At 41.5% G+C, this 16,576-nt stretch overlaps 1 protein-coding gene across 1 annotated transcript in view; it reads left to right on the forward strand.

The window, feature by feature from the left end:
- The first annotated feature begins 568 nt into the window (after window positions 1-568).
- GOLIM4 (golgi integral membrane protein 4) overlaps window positions 569-16,576 on the forward strand; it is an 81,367-nt gene continuing 65,359 nt past the window's right edge. Inside the window, exon 1 of the mRNA XM_052643779.1 lies at window positions 569-755. Coding sequence (XP_052499739.1) covers window positions 569-755 — 187 coding nt within the window. The remainder of the gene's footprint in view (window positions 756-16,576) is intronic.

Below are 16,576 nucleotides of genomic sequence, written 5' to 3' on the forward strand. Positions count from 1 at the left end.
TCCCCCCCAAACTCGGCCGGGACAGCCAGTCGCCCACCCAGCTACTCACCCCCGCGAGCGGCGCGCCGAGAGGCTGCCTGGAGTCCGCCTCCCTTTGTTGGGGCCGCACCCCCTCCTTTTGGTGGCCACAGTCGCGCAGTGGGAGCCACCGCGAGGGGGCGGGGAGCGGCCGGGGCGGGACTCCGAGCGCCGCCGGGGGCAGCAGGGCCAAGAAGTGGGGAGGAGGGAGAGAGGCAGGCGGCGTCTGGGGACCGGCGCGAGGACAGCCCGCCGGAAAGTATGCGGAGGGCCCCCTCCCGGGCCCGGGCACTCGCGGAGAGTCAGCCTCGCAAAAGTTTGGCGGCGGCGGCGGCCGCCTCGGCGGCGTCGATGGCTGCGCGCCCCGCCGCGCGCGGGGGCTGAGCGGGCGCCACTTCCCCTCCGGCCCGGCTTTTGTGTCTCGCGTCTCCTCCTCATGCTGCGTCCGGCCACCTCCTTCGGCGGCCGCAGTTGAGGCGCTTGCTCGGGCCAAGGGGAGGAAGGCACGGCGGCGGCGCGGACGGCCGCGGCGCGGGGCCCCGGCGGGACTATGGGAAACGGGATGTGCTCCCGAAAGCAGAAGCGGATCTTTCAGACACTGCTGCTGCTAACCGTGGTATTCGGCTTTCTCTATGGCGCGATGCTCTACTACGAGCTGCAGACGCAGCTGCGGAAAGCCGAGGCGGTGGCGCTCAAGTACCAGCAGCACCAGGAGTCCCTTTCCGCCCAGTTACAAGGTACGGTTAACGGGATGCGCGCGGCCAGTGGCCAAGTTTGCCCCGCGCCTCCCGCCCTGGCTGGAAAAGTGGCTTTGGCGAGCCGTTGACCCTGCGGGCGCCGCCACCTCTGACCTTCAGGGACAGCAGAGACAGCTTCTCCGGGCCTCCGGACCCCGGAGTGTCAGAGGGGATGACACCTCCCCACCCTCCGGCCTCCTCCGGCGGTTACATTTGAAACTGGTAGCACAACCCATGTCCCACTGGGCGATGGGATGGGCGGGTGCACGCTGAGTCTCTTACCCAGCACTTGTCATTTGTCAAAAGGCCCAGCAGCCATCTAGGCAGAGAAACCAGGATCCCTGCCTCCGCTCTGCCAGTGTATCCGGAGGATCTTGGTTTTCTGGTTTCTAGGTATTTGCTTTTCAGCTGACTTTATCAGTAGCCCAAGAAATGGGCAGTTTGGCCGAGACTTCTCAAACTCTGCTGTTTTTCCCCCAGGGAAATTAAACCTGCCCCAGTGGTCCGAACTAATGCTCTAGATGAATGTAGCCTACACTTGCTAGTATCTTATTTCTGCTAACTCGGTACTGTGACTTTAGAGATGTTCAGTGTGTTGGGGAAAGTCCACACTACTGTTCACCATCCTGCACATATGTTTTTGGAAAAAATTTTTTTAAAAGGTTGAATTGTTTTCCTAATTAACTTTTAGTTTATTCCAGAAGCGGGGTGGTTGGGTGTGTGTGTGTGTTACAGTTAGCCTTGAGAAGCACAAGAGGAGAAACCTGGTTTTTCACTTTGCCAAATATACAGCAAGCACAATGTGAGCAAGACCTGCAGAATGACTTAAGCTCCTATTCTTCTATTTTAGAATCCCATTTAATGTAAATTTCAGGCACATAAATGATGCGTGACTGCAAATTCAGAACCAGGTGGCCTTGTTAAGAGCAGCGTCATCCTGTACGTATTTTTTGAAAGCTTTTTCTTGTACTCTTGGTTAGTTTTCAACACTCATGCAGCCCTCTCCCTAACCAGAACAATTAATAATAGTAAAGGGCTGTGAGTAGTGAAATGTTGACAGTCTTTGCTGATAATGCAAATAGAGCTTATTTCACATTACTAGGAAGATACAAGCTGCATGGCTGGTGCCTGTCACTGTATATTTATACAAATATAAAACAGATGCCTTTTCAGGACTTAGCTATTTTGAATGTTCTCTCTAGTTAAAAAAAAAGTAATAAAATGATCCACAGTTGATTCTTGGTCTTATTTGTTTTTCCCAGTTTAGAAGTAAAGGAAGTATTTTTAGCTTACTGAAGCTGTGTCACCACAGGCAATGAAAATATGTGAGCTGGGTTTGTTTCAAACGGAAAATCTGTTTTGATTCAGCCTTAGGTTAAAAAGTTTTTTTCTGTAAAATGTGTTGAGATTTACTCATGAATTACTGTTGGTTTGCAAAGTATGGATATTTATTTATTTACTTAGAAGATACTAGTGGTTTCCTGGTGAAGTTCAGTGCAGTTAGATCCAGGGAAATATTTGCCATTTAGGAGTACAATGGCAGGACTGCATTTTCACACTTGTGATCGGAAGGGTGTATGGTGGATGGTACAAGGTCGGTGCCTTGTTCTTTTAGTTCAGGAGACTCAAGAGCAGGTGCTATCAATAGTTCATCAAAACACCCTCTGCTCTGCGTAGTGTCCGACCCTGAGGGAGGGTCAATGTATTTATTCACTCAACAAACAAAAATTAACTGTGGTAAGAAAACTAGTTCCAAGTACTTTTGTTTGCTTTCTCAGATTTCATTTCCCGAAAAAACTCAAGTAACAGCAGTGAAATATTAACCCAAGCACCATATTTGCCTTAATTCCCAGTGGTAGAACTCATTGACTGAGGAGGTCCCAATTTCTGAGTCGTAGCCTTTATTTGCAGTATTCTATTTAGAAGATCAGGCTCAGTGTCTTTTCTCCTTTTATTTCCCTTCTTTTGATGGTGGTAGTGGGGAAGAGGAGTAGTTCTTGGTATCCACGACCATTATAGTGCGTAGCAGTTGCTTTGCTGCAGGAGATGAAAACAAAAATGTAGCCAGTTTGAATGAGTGACCTTACAGTCCATTTCTTAATTTACCCTTTTGCGATTTCCTTTTGAATTGTGGTGCTGCAGCAATTGCAGTATGATTGTGTGTGAAGAATTATCTCCCACTCAGATTAGTTTCTTCTACAGTTTTTCTTTTTTCACACTTGACTTCTATTCTGTGGCATTTTATTTTGAATTTCCCATCAAAATGAAGATTTTTTGATGGCAGGTAGCTTTTCTTCCCTTTTCCAATGACAAATGACATTTTACTTGGCAGTGCTATGTACGATCAGCATAGATTTGTTTTTAGGACATTAGACTTATTTAGCTATGTGAAATCTCTTGACCTGGCTTGGATTAAAATCAGTTAATCATGAGTGGCAAAAAAAGAAAGAAAAAGCTGGTTGAAAAACTTTTAGTTTGGCCATGTATTCTGAAGGTGTCATTTGTTAAATGAACATATTTGAGTCATCTTCAGTTTAATAATGGGTTGTACACTAGACATTAAAAGTAGGTTAAGTCTAACTCCAAGTGCGTTTTGGAGTCAAACAGTCTCGTAAATAGGAAATGGTGGGGGTGATGTGAAAGTTCAAGACTTAGCAATGCCCCCTCCACTAAAAACAAATGTCTGTGTCTGCCAGCCTAGCCTCTCTGTCTTCCACCCATGATATTCCTTAATTATATTGAGGAGTAGAGCAGAGGTTACCTCTGGTGGCAGAGGCAGTAGTAACAACCTTTGATTAGCTCAGTGTTTTAGCTAACTTAAAAATTAAGAAAAAAACACTTTTGGGGCCACCCACTATTTTCTATGTCTATAAAGAGTGTCTGAGCTTTGACTGCCCATTAGAATCACCTGGGCAGCTCCCAGGCCTATTAAGTCACAATCTGTGGGGGTGGAAACCTTCTGGCAATCTCCCCAGGTGATTGCAGTGCCGCAGCCAAGGTTGAGAACCACAGGTCTGTAGTCTTGAGACAGCTGATTCACACATTGACTTCACTGGCTTGGCTGAAAAGACATTTGACTTTTTTTTTTTCTTTTAACCCAAGCATGTGATTAAAATTCTAGCCCTGCAACTTTTTGTGTGATCTTGGGCCTCATTTTTCTTATTTATATAATGGAGATTAGAATGGCCTATTTCATAAAATACTGTAAGGATAAAATAATACCTATGAAGTCCCGTGGCGGATTCATGTTGATGTATGGCAAAACCAATACAATATTGTAAAGTAATTAGCCTCCAATTAAATAAATTTAAATTAAAAAAAATAATTAATACCTATGAAGCTTCTGGGGTTCCCTGGTGGCTCAGTGGTAAAAAATCCACCTGCCAACACAGTTAGATCCCTGGGTCGCGAAGATCCCTCAGAGGAAGAAAAGGCAACCCACTCCAGTATCCTTGCCTGGGAAATCCCATGGACTGAGGAGCCTGGGGGGCTACAGTCCATAGTGTTACAAAAGAGTCAGACACAACTTAGCAACTAAACAACAGCAAAAGAAGCTTCTAGCACATAGTAGGTACTGCTCATTCACGATTAGCTTTTGTTATCATTACGGTTTCTGTTTAAGAGATTTGACCTCTTTTTCTTCCCACGGTTGCCGTGCATAAAATTTTGAAATTCACAGACTTTGTTTTTATAATTAGCTCCTTTTTTGTTGTACCTAAATGCACATCAAAGAAAATAGGTAGACTGGCGTAAATCGAAGTACTTTACTCTGGAGAAGGGACCCTCCCTGATAATTTAAAGTTAGAATTCAAGTCTGGTTACTAATTAACTGTATATTATGTCCAATTAGTAGAGGGAGTGATAGCCAGAGATAGGAGTAACCTTGTGCAATAAGATCTGGGAGAGGGATGTAACTATGTATAAAAAATTTTTTTAAGTAGGGTCAAACAGTCACTAGTTCTTAAAACACTGTATTACATTATTGCAGTGCTCTTGGTCTTCCCAGGGATGACCAGAAACCATGGAGAAAAAGTTCATATGTTGTCTTCTATGCTTCTATTTCTGGAGAAGGAGATGGCACCCCACTCCAGTACTCTTGCCTGGAAAATCCTATGGACGGAGGAGCCTGGTAGGCTGTAGTCCATGGGGTCGCTAAGGGTCGGACATGACTGATGCTTCTATTTCAGATCAGTGTGTAACAGTTAATTAAAATAAACAGGTTTGGTGCTTAAGGCTGACATGGTTAATTTAAGTTAGTTGTCCCTTGCATGGTGTTCCCCTGAGACATGGGATGACCCATTTACCTGAGCATGAAAGCATACTGTTTCTGGCTACTATTTTTCGACCTCCCCTGAATCTGTTTTAAAGAATAAAAGTGTCCTTCAGCTAAGGGCCAGATTTTTTTTGTTGTGGTGGTTCTTCTTTCTGTTGTTCTTTCATCTCCAGTGCCAGGTGCTTGGCATGATAGGTGCTCAATAAATAGTAGGTCTATACCTATGTGGTATTGGCTCTCTGCTGACAAATATGCGTATATAAGGTGGGCAGTGAAATGTAGTGGATGTGGGCTGAGGAGTCAGAGTGCTTGGATTTGATGTCTTGCTATATTTTTCTTTTTTTTTAAACCAGCTGGTGATCTTGGTTTTGCCTTCCCAGGTGGCGGCATACTGGTAAAGAATCTACCTGCCGATGCAGGAGATGTGGGTTCCATCCCTCAGTCAGGAAGATCCCCTGGAGTAGGAAACGGCAACCCACTCCAGTATTCTTGCCTGGGAAATCCCATGGACAGAGGAGCCTGGTGGGCTACAGTCTGTGGGGTCGCAAAAGAGCCGGACACAACTTGACGACTAAGGAGCTTCCCGACCCAGGGATCGAACCCTGGTCTCCTGCATTCCAGGCAGACACTTTAACCTCTGAGCCACCAGGGAAGTCCAAACAACAAACAGATATTGTCTATTAAATGGACATTTTCACTGAAGTACATATATCTTGTAGTTAAAAGGTGAAATTTATCAGGCTGTTTTTGTTTAATTCTGTTCTATTTAAAAGACGGAACAGAAATGACAACTTTTTAAGTTAAGTCAGTTTTATTTGTATGTAAAATCCTGCCTTAAAATTCCTTCCCTGAATAAAAGATAAAACTTTGGAAATATGACTCAATTAAGACTTCTGTTGAATATATGTGACATGCACGGACATGTTTGCTTCTGCACATTATACCTGCCTTGGTCATCCCTGTAATGGAACTCACCAATATTGGTTGACCAGGGAAGAGAATCGCCCATTATCTGTGAGCCTTTTGCTTTGCTATAACTTTTTATTTTATATTGGGGTAAAGCTAATGCCTAGCGTGCTGTAGTCCGTGTGGTGGCAAAGTCAGCCATGACTGAGCAACTGAACAACAACAGCAAAGCATCTGATTAACAACGTTTTGACAGTTTCAGGTGAACAGCAGAGGGCCTCAGCCACACATACACATGTATCGTTCTCCCCTAAATTCCCCTCTTGTCCAGGCTTCCATGTGCTATACAGTAGGTCCTTGTTGATTATCCATTTTAAATATAGCACTGTGTACATGACCTTTGGAAACTCCCTAACTATCTCTTCCCCACCATTCCTTCCCCCCCGCAACCCCATGCACCATGCACCACCGGCAGCAGTAAGTTTGTTCTCTTAAGTCTGTGAGTCTCTTTCTATTTTATAAGTAAGTTCATTTGTATAATTTCTTTTTAGATTCCATGTATAAGGGGTGAGTGAGCCTTTTAAGTCTCAAGTATGTTGTACAGTTGACTACATCCACATAGATTGGGAACCTTACCTTGAGCTTTTAAAATTCCCTTTTGCCTCACCAAGAGCGTGGACATAAGACTAGGTTTTAGAGACTTAAGGAATGGGTGAATTGGGAGTTTGAGAATGAAGACTGAAGCTGAGAGTACCAAAGTGCAGAGGGTTTGAGAGGAACCAGAAGATGGAAGAGAGAAAGAGAGGCAAGGGGACTAACATCAGTTTATGACATTTCAGAACATTGGAGAAGATTCTTGCCCCCACCTCCATGTCCTAAAAAGAAAAAAATAGGGAATAGGGAAGGGGATGTGGGTTTGGCATCAGATATTGTTTGAATACAACTCCGGTGTTTACCAGTGGAGTGACCTTGAGCACACAGGTAACCTCTGTGAACTTTGGTTTCTTCATAGTGCCCCGAGGATAGCAATGTCTATTTTGCACACTTGCATGGACTAGAAATAATACATTGAATGTGACTGGCACGAATCCCAGAGTGTGTCACTGTGACATTTACTAGGAAACGAGGACTTGCTGTTGTAGTATTAGCATTGGCTGCTTTTCATTTCATTTGCCCACCATATCACATCTGGAAGGTAACAGTTATTAGCTGTGGTCTAAAGGTGGCTCCTTTTGGAGCCATATGCTCAACTTGGCTGAAACTTACTTGATTTAAGACGCTCTCACTCTGTCATTTCTACCGTATTGACCCTTTTTTGGTAAGAAAGGACCTGAGAATGCTGTACATGGTAGTAACTAAGTGTTGCTGTTTTTCATTTTGACAACTCAGTGTTCTTATTTTATCACTGAGGACAAAATGTTTTTGCTACTCTTGCCAGTCAGTGGTTTGTGGGTTTTGTAGCTGTGTTTGGAAGTGAAAGTTATGCATAATATAACTGTACTTTAAAATAAAAATGGCCAACTGTATTTTGTCTTTCAAGCCATTAAAGCGAATTTATTTTGACAGAAATTTGGAAATTTCCTTGGAAGAATTAAATTATGTGAAGTACATTCCATTTATTGTCTCCCACATTCATGGGCTGTACTAAGCATGATACTTGCATTTTCTCACTAACACTGAACCAAGCACTGTGGTGTGAAGGGGCAATCTGAGGCTCAGAGGGGTTAATTAACTTTCCAGCGTCAAGGTCGAATCTAATGAATCTGAATTTGGAACCCTAATGTGACTTTGTAGCCTGGGTTCTTTCCACAGTACTACATTGCCCTCAAAATTATTTTAGTGTCTCATGATGATATTAATGGTTTGGAGAAAGTGGGTTAGGTGGGTCGTGTGAGGATTTAAGATAAAATTTAGAATCAGAAGTAACAAGTCTGATTATTTGATACAGCATCTCCAGGGTGTAGGGCATTTGGTGCAGTTACAGAATGTGATTTTAGTTGATTCTTGAGTTGATTTTAGGTGGTCTGCACATGCTGCTTGAAATAACATAGAATCACATGAGAAACGGCTGTTTTTTTTGAATTCCCTTTCAGTGTTTTCTTGACAAGTCAAGGAGGAACTCAGTTTGATTCTAGAACCTCTCGTTGATGTAGCTGCTCATTTGTTTTTCTTAAAGAGAGCAGACTTCAGGCAGCCAAACAGCCTGATAGCTAGACTTTAATAATTGTTTTGTTTTTTTATTGCATTTAAATTTCACAGTTACCACCCATTGATGCCACATAAGTCAGATTTTTCATTTACAAGGTAGTAATGTAAAGTTTCCCTTTTAGAAGTTTATTATAGGGGAAAAAGTGAACATTTGGCATTTCATAGTACAGGTTTTGCGTGCACGGAATAAGAATAAGATGCAGGAGTACCTGCATCTCCGAAGTTTAGGAACAGATCAAATCCCTTTGTGATACCGAAACTGTATTTTACAGTTAAGAAAACAGTTTGGAAGAGGATGAGTCACTAAGTATGTGTCTCAAGCTGAGCCCAGAGTCCACAGACACTGACTTCCCGAGCCACATAGCATTCCTCCAGGGCTGCACCCTGTAGCCCCTGGAGACCAGCAGCACCCTCATTGCAGTTTGAGCTGAAATGGGTCTTGCTATTTTTAAACAATGCTCTGTAGTTGTGAATGGCACACTTGTGTTCTTTGTTTTTATTGGCTTATGGGTGCTTTTCCAGAGGACATGCCAGCCATTGCCCTACGCTAATAAGCCTCACTAAATAGGCTCATAGCCTGGAGGGATGCAGGCATGAAGTAAATTGCTCGTTATAATAGTGTGACATTTTAAAAAGTATTGCTTTAGCTATTTTTCGTATATAAAATGTCATAATATGATAGGTAATGAATAGAAAGATGTGCTGTCACTCTGAAGGATGAGGCATTTTAGAGCATTTGAATGACACCATTTCCTTTCCTTTGAGAATAAGTGAATTTAAGAAAAATATGTTATCATTTTAGGAGAGTCAAACATTTCATTTCCTATTTCACATCTCATTTAAAGCCCCTTTTTTAAGTGAAATGTTAAAAAAAAAAAATCTACAACTCAAGCTATGTAAGAGAACTTTGACATTGCTTATGTGCTGTAGACAATAGCTGCTGCTGCTGCTGCTGCTAAGTTGCTTCAGTCGTTTGCAACTCTGTGCGAGCCCATAGATGGCAGCCCACTAGGCTCCCCCGTCATTGGGATTCTCCAGGCAAGAATACTGGAGTGGGTTACCATTTCCTTCTCCAATGCATGCAAGTGAAAAGTGAAAGTGAAGTCGCTCAATCATGTCCAACTCCTAGCGGCCCCATGGACCATAGCCTACCAGGCTCCTCTGTCCATGGGATTTTCCAGGCAAGAGTACTGGAGTGGGTTGCCATTGCCTTCTCCGAGACAATAGCTATGATACTATAAAAATAAAATATTCTAAATATAGATTAAAAATGGGAAGTTGGTAAATTGGTTATTTAGTTTGATTAGTGTGGAACAGTTTATTAAGCTTTACATTAGTGAGATTTAGTATTATAAATCTATATTTCCTACGGCATTGACCTCTCAACCTAATAACAAATATTTAGAGGAAATTTTAAAAAGGATTTTATATCCTTTATAAAGATTTGTTTTTGAAAAACATGTTAAATTCTACTGATGTCAAACATCACTTTTATTAGAAAATGAAAAAAAAAATCCTCCTTATAGGTAAGTGTCAGCTCAAAATCCAGAAGTCATCTAAGTTTTATCTGGGTGTGGGTACGACTCCTTGGAAGTAGTTCCTCGAGTATAACTTCTCAAGTTCAATTCCTCTTCATTGATGGATCTGTGAAACTAAACCTCAATTCAAGCAACATACAACAGTGGAGCAGGCATAAGATACCTACATCTTCTTATTAAAAAAAAAAGCACGAAGTACAAGGTATGTGGGAGTTGTTGGTCCATGAAAATTCTGAAATCCGGTTAGGCAAATGTTCCTCAACTAGGTTCAGACCTGGGAATAATCCTTCATAGTTCTTGATTCTACCCTTTGGAGTATTGAGTTATCCTTCCTATTCATAAAGGGTGGTATGTGTTTACATTTGAGTGTTCTCAGCCTGTTTCTTACCTGTAGAAAGTTGGGGGTTTATGGTGTTTTTTCATTTAGGACCCTCTCCATTCCTTCTAGTCAAAACTGGCAGTGTTTCTCCTGATAAAATCCTCTCAAAACTTTTGTGGGTCTCCCATGAGGCTTATTGAGGTTTACTCTTGTTAGTCAAAAAGCACACCCATCTTAGAGATGATTCCTTCTCTACCTTGGGTTTCTGCAAAAATAAGGGAGAGACAATGCCCTTTAACTTAGCAAAATCCTGTTGAGAGAACCTGTGTTAGGTGAGCTTGATTAAGGAAACTCGCGCTTAAGAGAACCTGTGTGAGTCACACCCTTAAAAGTTGTAGGAGGTCTTATAGCCTGATTGAATAATACTCTGACATGCCACATTTCCCAGGGCTTACCAAAAGGATTTCAGAAGCTACAGCTTTGACCTCACTTCACACTTTTTTTTCAGACAGTTCCCTAGAAATAATCTTTGGTTGGAAGCTATTTCTTGATTTTAGCGTTACTGAGAATCTTCAAAACCTTCAAGTCTTCTCTTTTTTGTTTAGTGATCCCTCCCCCAATTTATCTTCTCACAGGTTTCCCTAAACAGCAAGAAGAAACCAGGTAGCCTCTTCAGTACTTTGCTGGGAAGTCTCCTCAGCTAAATTACACAGTTCATTTGGCACTTATAAAACATCTCATCTAACTGCACAAATCTGCAGGTTACGTAACTACATGTTAAGTGTCAGTATTGTTAAACCTTCTGCCACTACATAATTTCTAGTTTCCAATAAGATTTTCTTCTCTTTTATTCATGCCCTTATTAGAAATCTCTTCAAAGTCCAAAGTTCTGTGAACAGTGTGTTTGAGATGGTTTACACTTTGACTCATGCCCTTCTTAGGCCCACTACACAGTTCCATAGCCACTACTGCCATTTAGATTTTTGTCATGGCAGTGCTCTACTTCCAAAATCTGGACTAGTTACCCTGCTGAATGGCAAATTACCCCCAGACTGAATTGGTTTTGAACAACAAATACTATCTCAGTATTTGCTGGAAAGGAATTGACTTAGCTGAGTGATTCAAGATCTCTTAGGATGTTGGAGTCAAACTTCTGATCAGGGTTGTGTGTACTGTGCTGTGGTTAGTCACTCAGTCATGTCCGCCTCTTTACGATCCCTTGGACTTTAGCTCACCAGTCTTCTCTGTCCATGGAATTCTCCAGACAACAATACTGCAGTGGTGTGCCGTGCAGATGAGGATTCAGGGTAGCTTCCCAACCCAGGGATCAAACCCACGTCTTCCGCATCGCAGGCAGATTCTTTACCATCTGAGCCACCAGAGAATCAGGGTTGTGGTTATCTCCAAATTTGACCAGGACTGGAGAATCTGCCTCAGAATTCACTAATGTGGTTGCTGGCAGGCCTCAGAATATCCAATTCTAGTCTCACTCTTCCAGGGCTTTCCATAGGATTTTCCATAGTTCCAACCTGGAACTTTCAACAGAATAGCTGACTTCCCTCAGGGCAAGAGATCGAAGAGCAACAGCCAGGGAGAGTTTGTGTGAACCCAAGGTGAATATGAAAGTATTTTAATAACCTAATCTTGAAGGTATAACTCACGACTTCCTGCCCTATTTTGTTCATTACTATTGAGTCACCAAGTTTAGCTTGTGCTCAAGGGGAAGAATAACAGAATGCAAGAATCATCTGGGGCCATCTTAGTAGCTGCCTCCCACAGTATAAGAATGTCATTGTCATTGTTGGAAATATCCTTACCAAAGTCATCTTTGAGTACTTGCTATGTAGCAGGTACTGTTCTAAATTATATTCTTGGATTATCCAGTGTAATTGTAATTTTTTAAAAAAATGTTTTACTGTATATTAAAATGTGATTTACCATTTAATTTGACATAGTAAAAAATGACATTTGAAATCATGGCACCTCAGAGGGAAATTATCTGGTCTTTTAAACTATCTGACCAGGAAGAATTCAAATTAAAAGAGATTTCCAGGTAACTCTCTGAAGTATAAACCTAACTAGGAGGTTGTTAGGGAAAATCCCAAAGTTGAAGCCATCCTGTCCTTTAGGGAGTTTCAAAATCCGTTAACAGTTTGTGAAAATTTCATGTTCCTGCAAATAACTATTTCATTGGTTAGTAGCTAGGAATGGAATAAAATGTGTTTGTCCATATGGTATTTTCACTTGCTTCTGAATGTGTTCCTTTTGGCTTTATATAGCCTGCAGCCCTTATTATTTGATAGTCGGAAGATACGTATTTTTAATGGAGTTCAACTGGTTTTAGAAAGATAGGTATCTTTGATTTAAAGAAAGAGCATCAGTTGCATGAATAGTAATTTCAACTTGTTCATTCATTCCTATTTTGAAAGTCGTTTTATATATTGTAATACATGAGGTATTCTTTTGTGCTATTGATAAAATTAAAAAATAGAGCATATAGGCATATTATGAAAACATCATTAAATGTTATGAACAATTGAAACTTCAAATTCATACTCTGGCCTCACTCTTCCAAACATACTTTAGTAATTAAAGATACTTGAGTTGAATATTTCTATTTTCCATTTTACTTCCATTGTACTTTCCTAAACAGATTTCTAAAAGAGGTGGGATCATCAGGAAGTGGATAGAGAATACTTTGTCCAAATGTTTGAAGCCATACTTCACTTAAAAATCAAGGGGAGTTTCCATCCTTGTAAGTGAGAAGTTGCTGTTGAGTATCTAGCGATCAGTGATCATCCTCCTGTCCCTACTGCTATCTATGTGAGTACCAGATTGCTGCCATGATCCTCACTGTTAGGCTAGGTTGCTGTGGGCCTCATGTCTTAGTGATACCCTCATAGATTGAAGGCCCTTGAGACATAGGGTCTTCGTTCTGTGTCTGAACACGTAGAAAATTCCCTATGTGTTCTATAGGGTACAGTGTAGTTCTTAGGGAGACTTACAGTCTGCATGTTGTGTTTTTCTTATTTACCTTTGGCTACTCAGGTTGGTTAGGGTCCGTATGGATTAAGCCAGAGGATGCTCTTTTCTGTTGATACTGCCCAAGGAAGCAGTAGCTACTAACCCAGTTAGCTAAAACGATGGTATTTATGAGTACATGTGAGACCCTGTTTTTAGCCTCCAAGAAGTCTTCATCTGAGGGTCCCACAGTAGCAATACTTTGAGCAGAGGCTGAGCTTTTAAAGAAAGACTGCTTTGTTTTTATGGTGGGCTTCCAGCTGATCTCAAAACTGCCTCCTACCAGGCAACAACTCAGTCCTGAGACTATGTTGTGTGTCTTGTCTGTGGCCCTCTCTTCCTCAAGGGTGGCGTTTTCAATTTGGGATCAGTGAGAGGTCCATGAACTTTCTGAAAATTTATGTCAATTTTGTATATGTGCCTTTTTCCAAGACAGAAGTCATAGCTTTTATCAGATCCTCAAAGCATCAGTGACCTGAAAAAGGTTAAGAACCACTGCTTTAGGGCAAATTCCTCCTCCTGAGGTTTTTTAAGTCCATCTTGGAATTTTACATCCTCTGGTTCTACCTCATGAATCCTCTGGAAAGTGGCCCTGTTTGTAATGGGGTTCTCAATGCTTAATGCTGTTCCTCTAAAGCCCAAATCCCTACCACCCCGCTTAAGTGTAAGAATCCTGATTAGAGATTTAAATGACATTTCATAAATTGCATTCCTAGAATCTACTAGTAATTACTTGTTGCTGTTTAGTCTTTACGTTGTGTCCAACTCTTTTTGTGACCCCAGGAACTGTAACCCATCAGGCTGCTCTGTCCACGGGATTTCCCAAGCAAGAATATTGGAGTGGGTTGCCATTTCCTTCTCCAGGGGATCTTCCGACCCAGGGATCGAACCTGCATCTTCTGCATTGGCAGGAAGATTCTTTACCACTGAGCCACCTGCAAAACCCATTAGTAATTGCTTAGTAAATAATAAAAGAATGTCTCAATGTTATCACGTGAGAAATTTAGGCTTTTCAGATTGCTTTATATTCATGATATTTAAAGCAATATGCAACAATTATTTTCATTTTAAATTTGGGGAAACAGAAATCACACAGCAAGACAATGGCACACTTGGGCATGATGCTCAAATTGCTTGAATCCTAATTCAGGGCTTTTACTAATCCTCAGTTTCCAAAGCTCCATCACCCTGGAACTCTTGATAAAAGGAGGTTTTGACAGTATCTATTCACAAAATAGAGTTTCTGACTTAAGAATTAAGTCATAGTTAAGAATATCCCCAGATGGTGACTCAGCTCTACTTGAGAACTTGTCTCTTTGGGACCCACCTGCCATCCCCCATCACTTCCCATCTCTGGGTCCACGAAAGGTTCTGCTGGCTGCTCACGCTCCCACTTCCTGCTCCACTCTGCAGCTTTCCACTTACTCAATGGCATGTTTCCCTTGCTGCTTTCTGCATCACAAGTGCCCTGGAGGATGGAGGCAGGCTCCATAGGATTGGATCCCAGGGTAATAAGAGTGATAGTCACCGTAATGAACTTGGCTCCCCCACACTTCTCATCTCTCTCTGGCACATAGTCCTTGTTTCAAAATCAGGGGCTTAAGGGGTCCCTTACCTTTGGATGGTTCTTTCTCAGACTCCTCTGCAACCTGGGGTATAGACAGGGGTAAGCTAAAGGAGATCAGTCCTGGGTGTTCTTTGGAAGGACTGATGCTAAAGCTGAAACTCCAATACTTTGGCCACCTCATGCGAAGAGTTGACTCATTGGAAAAGACTCTGATGCTGGGAGGGATTGAGGGCAGGAGGAGAAGGGGACGACAGAGGATGAGATGGCTGGATGGCATCACCAACTCGATGGACATGAGTTTGGGTGAACTCTGGGAGTTGGTGATGGATAGGGAGGCCTGGCGTGCTGCGATTCATGGGGTCGCAAAGAGTCGGACACGACTGAGCGACTGAACTGAACTGAAGCCCATACCCAGATCCTGCTATTGGAACTTTCACCACAGGCTCTGTACAGGGGGGCTTTGAAGTTCTCCAGTCAACTGGTTCTCCAGCTGTGTTTTTTAGCTTCCAGATGTAGAAGCCAGATCACTCCTAAATAAGTCACAGATTGGAAAAGCAGGAAAGAATGTTTGTAGAAACCAGGTTGCAAAGAGAAACATATGGATATGTTTTGGTTTGGCCCACACAGTGCCCGGAAAAATTTCAAGGTAGTTGTCTACATGGAAAAAGAAAGATATTTTATGTAAACATCTAGATTTCAGACTGTTTGAAAAGTCATAGGATCTCTTGACCCTGGTCTGCATTCTTGTGTGGCTTGCACTTTGAGTGGGGCATGCGGGCTTCGATTGGCAAAATTTCCACTGGAATTCTTCCTCTCGAATAACTTATTTAGTTTATCAATGAAAAAGGCAAGCCTCAGAGAGATCAAATGACCTGACAACTGTGCTGTGCTGTGTGGTAGCCACTGGTGCTGTGTGGAAAAAGCACTGAAAGTATGTGACAGAGTGGAATTTCATATTTTATTTAAACTTAAAATTTAAAGCTGAAGCACTGTGAAATATTTTTCAGTTAAGCACAGCTTTATCATTTTGGTGGTACTGTATTTCAATTAACTCTTAGGTCATGTTAAATATTATTGGATTATTAGATATTATTGCAATGCATGTATACTTTGTACTTTTTAAAATGTGGGTTCAGAAATCTAAAAATTGCGAATGTGGTTCATGGTGTATTTCTGTTGGATGGTGTTGACCTGACAGAGGTCACACAGCGTGTTGGTGGAAAATCTGGAATATGTCAGCTGATATCCACTGTTCTAACCATATTTTTTCTTTATTTTCAATACTTTATAAAGTGTTGCCCAAATTTTCTTCTAATTCTCAAAACCTTTTCATTGTACCAGACAATCTCACAAACTCCTCTAGGAGTTTATTTTTCCTCATTCTTGCATGGCGCATGATACAGAGGTGACTTTATTCAAATAAAAATTTAGCTTTGTGTGTTATAGTGGTCATATAATAAAGGTAATTTTAAAGATAATACAGTTACTATTCATGATATATAAAGGCTAAAATTATTTTCTCATTTTAAGTGATACTGACCATTAGTTGTCTCTGAATTATTTAAGAAAATAATTTTAAACATATTCAAAATAACATTGTATTTGATTTTGTCACAAATATATATTAGTCTAAAATTAGTTGCATATTGTATCTCATTGTATAACCAGCAACCTGATCAAAATGCAGCACCACCAGCATCCCAGAAGTTTCCTTGAGCCCCTTGCAGTCATGAACTGTTCCTCCCTCCCTACGGATAATTGCTATGAATTGATTTTGCCTGTTGTTATATTTTACATCAGTGAAATCAAACAAATGAATCAAACAGTTCTTTTTCTTAACATTGTGAGATTCATCCAAGCTATTACATGTAGTTGTAGATTGCTCACTTCTTTTAGTATGTCATCTTATAAGTCTATCACAATTTATCCATTCTATGATTGATAAGCATTTGAGTAATAGGTCTGCTACTATGAATGCTCTAGTTCCTT

This window comes from Budorcas taxicolor, chromosome 1 (assembly GCF_023091745.1).
Source record: "Budorcas taxicolor isolate Tak-1 chromosome 1, Takin1.1, whole genome shotgun sequence".
In the NCBI taxonomy this organism is placed as follows: Eukaryota; Metazoa; Chordata; class Mammalia; order Artiodactyla; family Bovidae; genus Budorcas; species Budorcas taxicolor.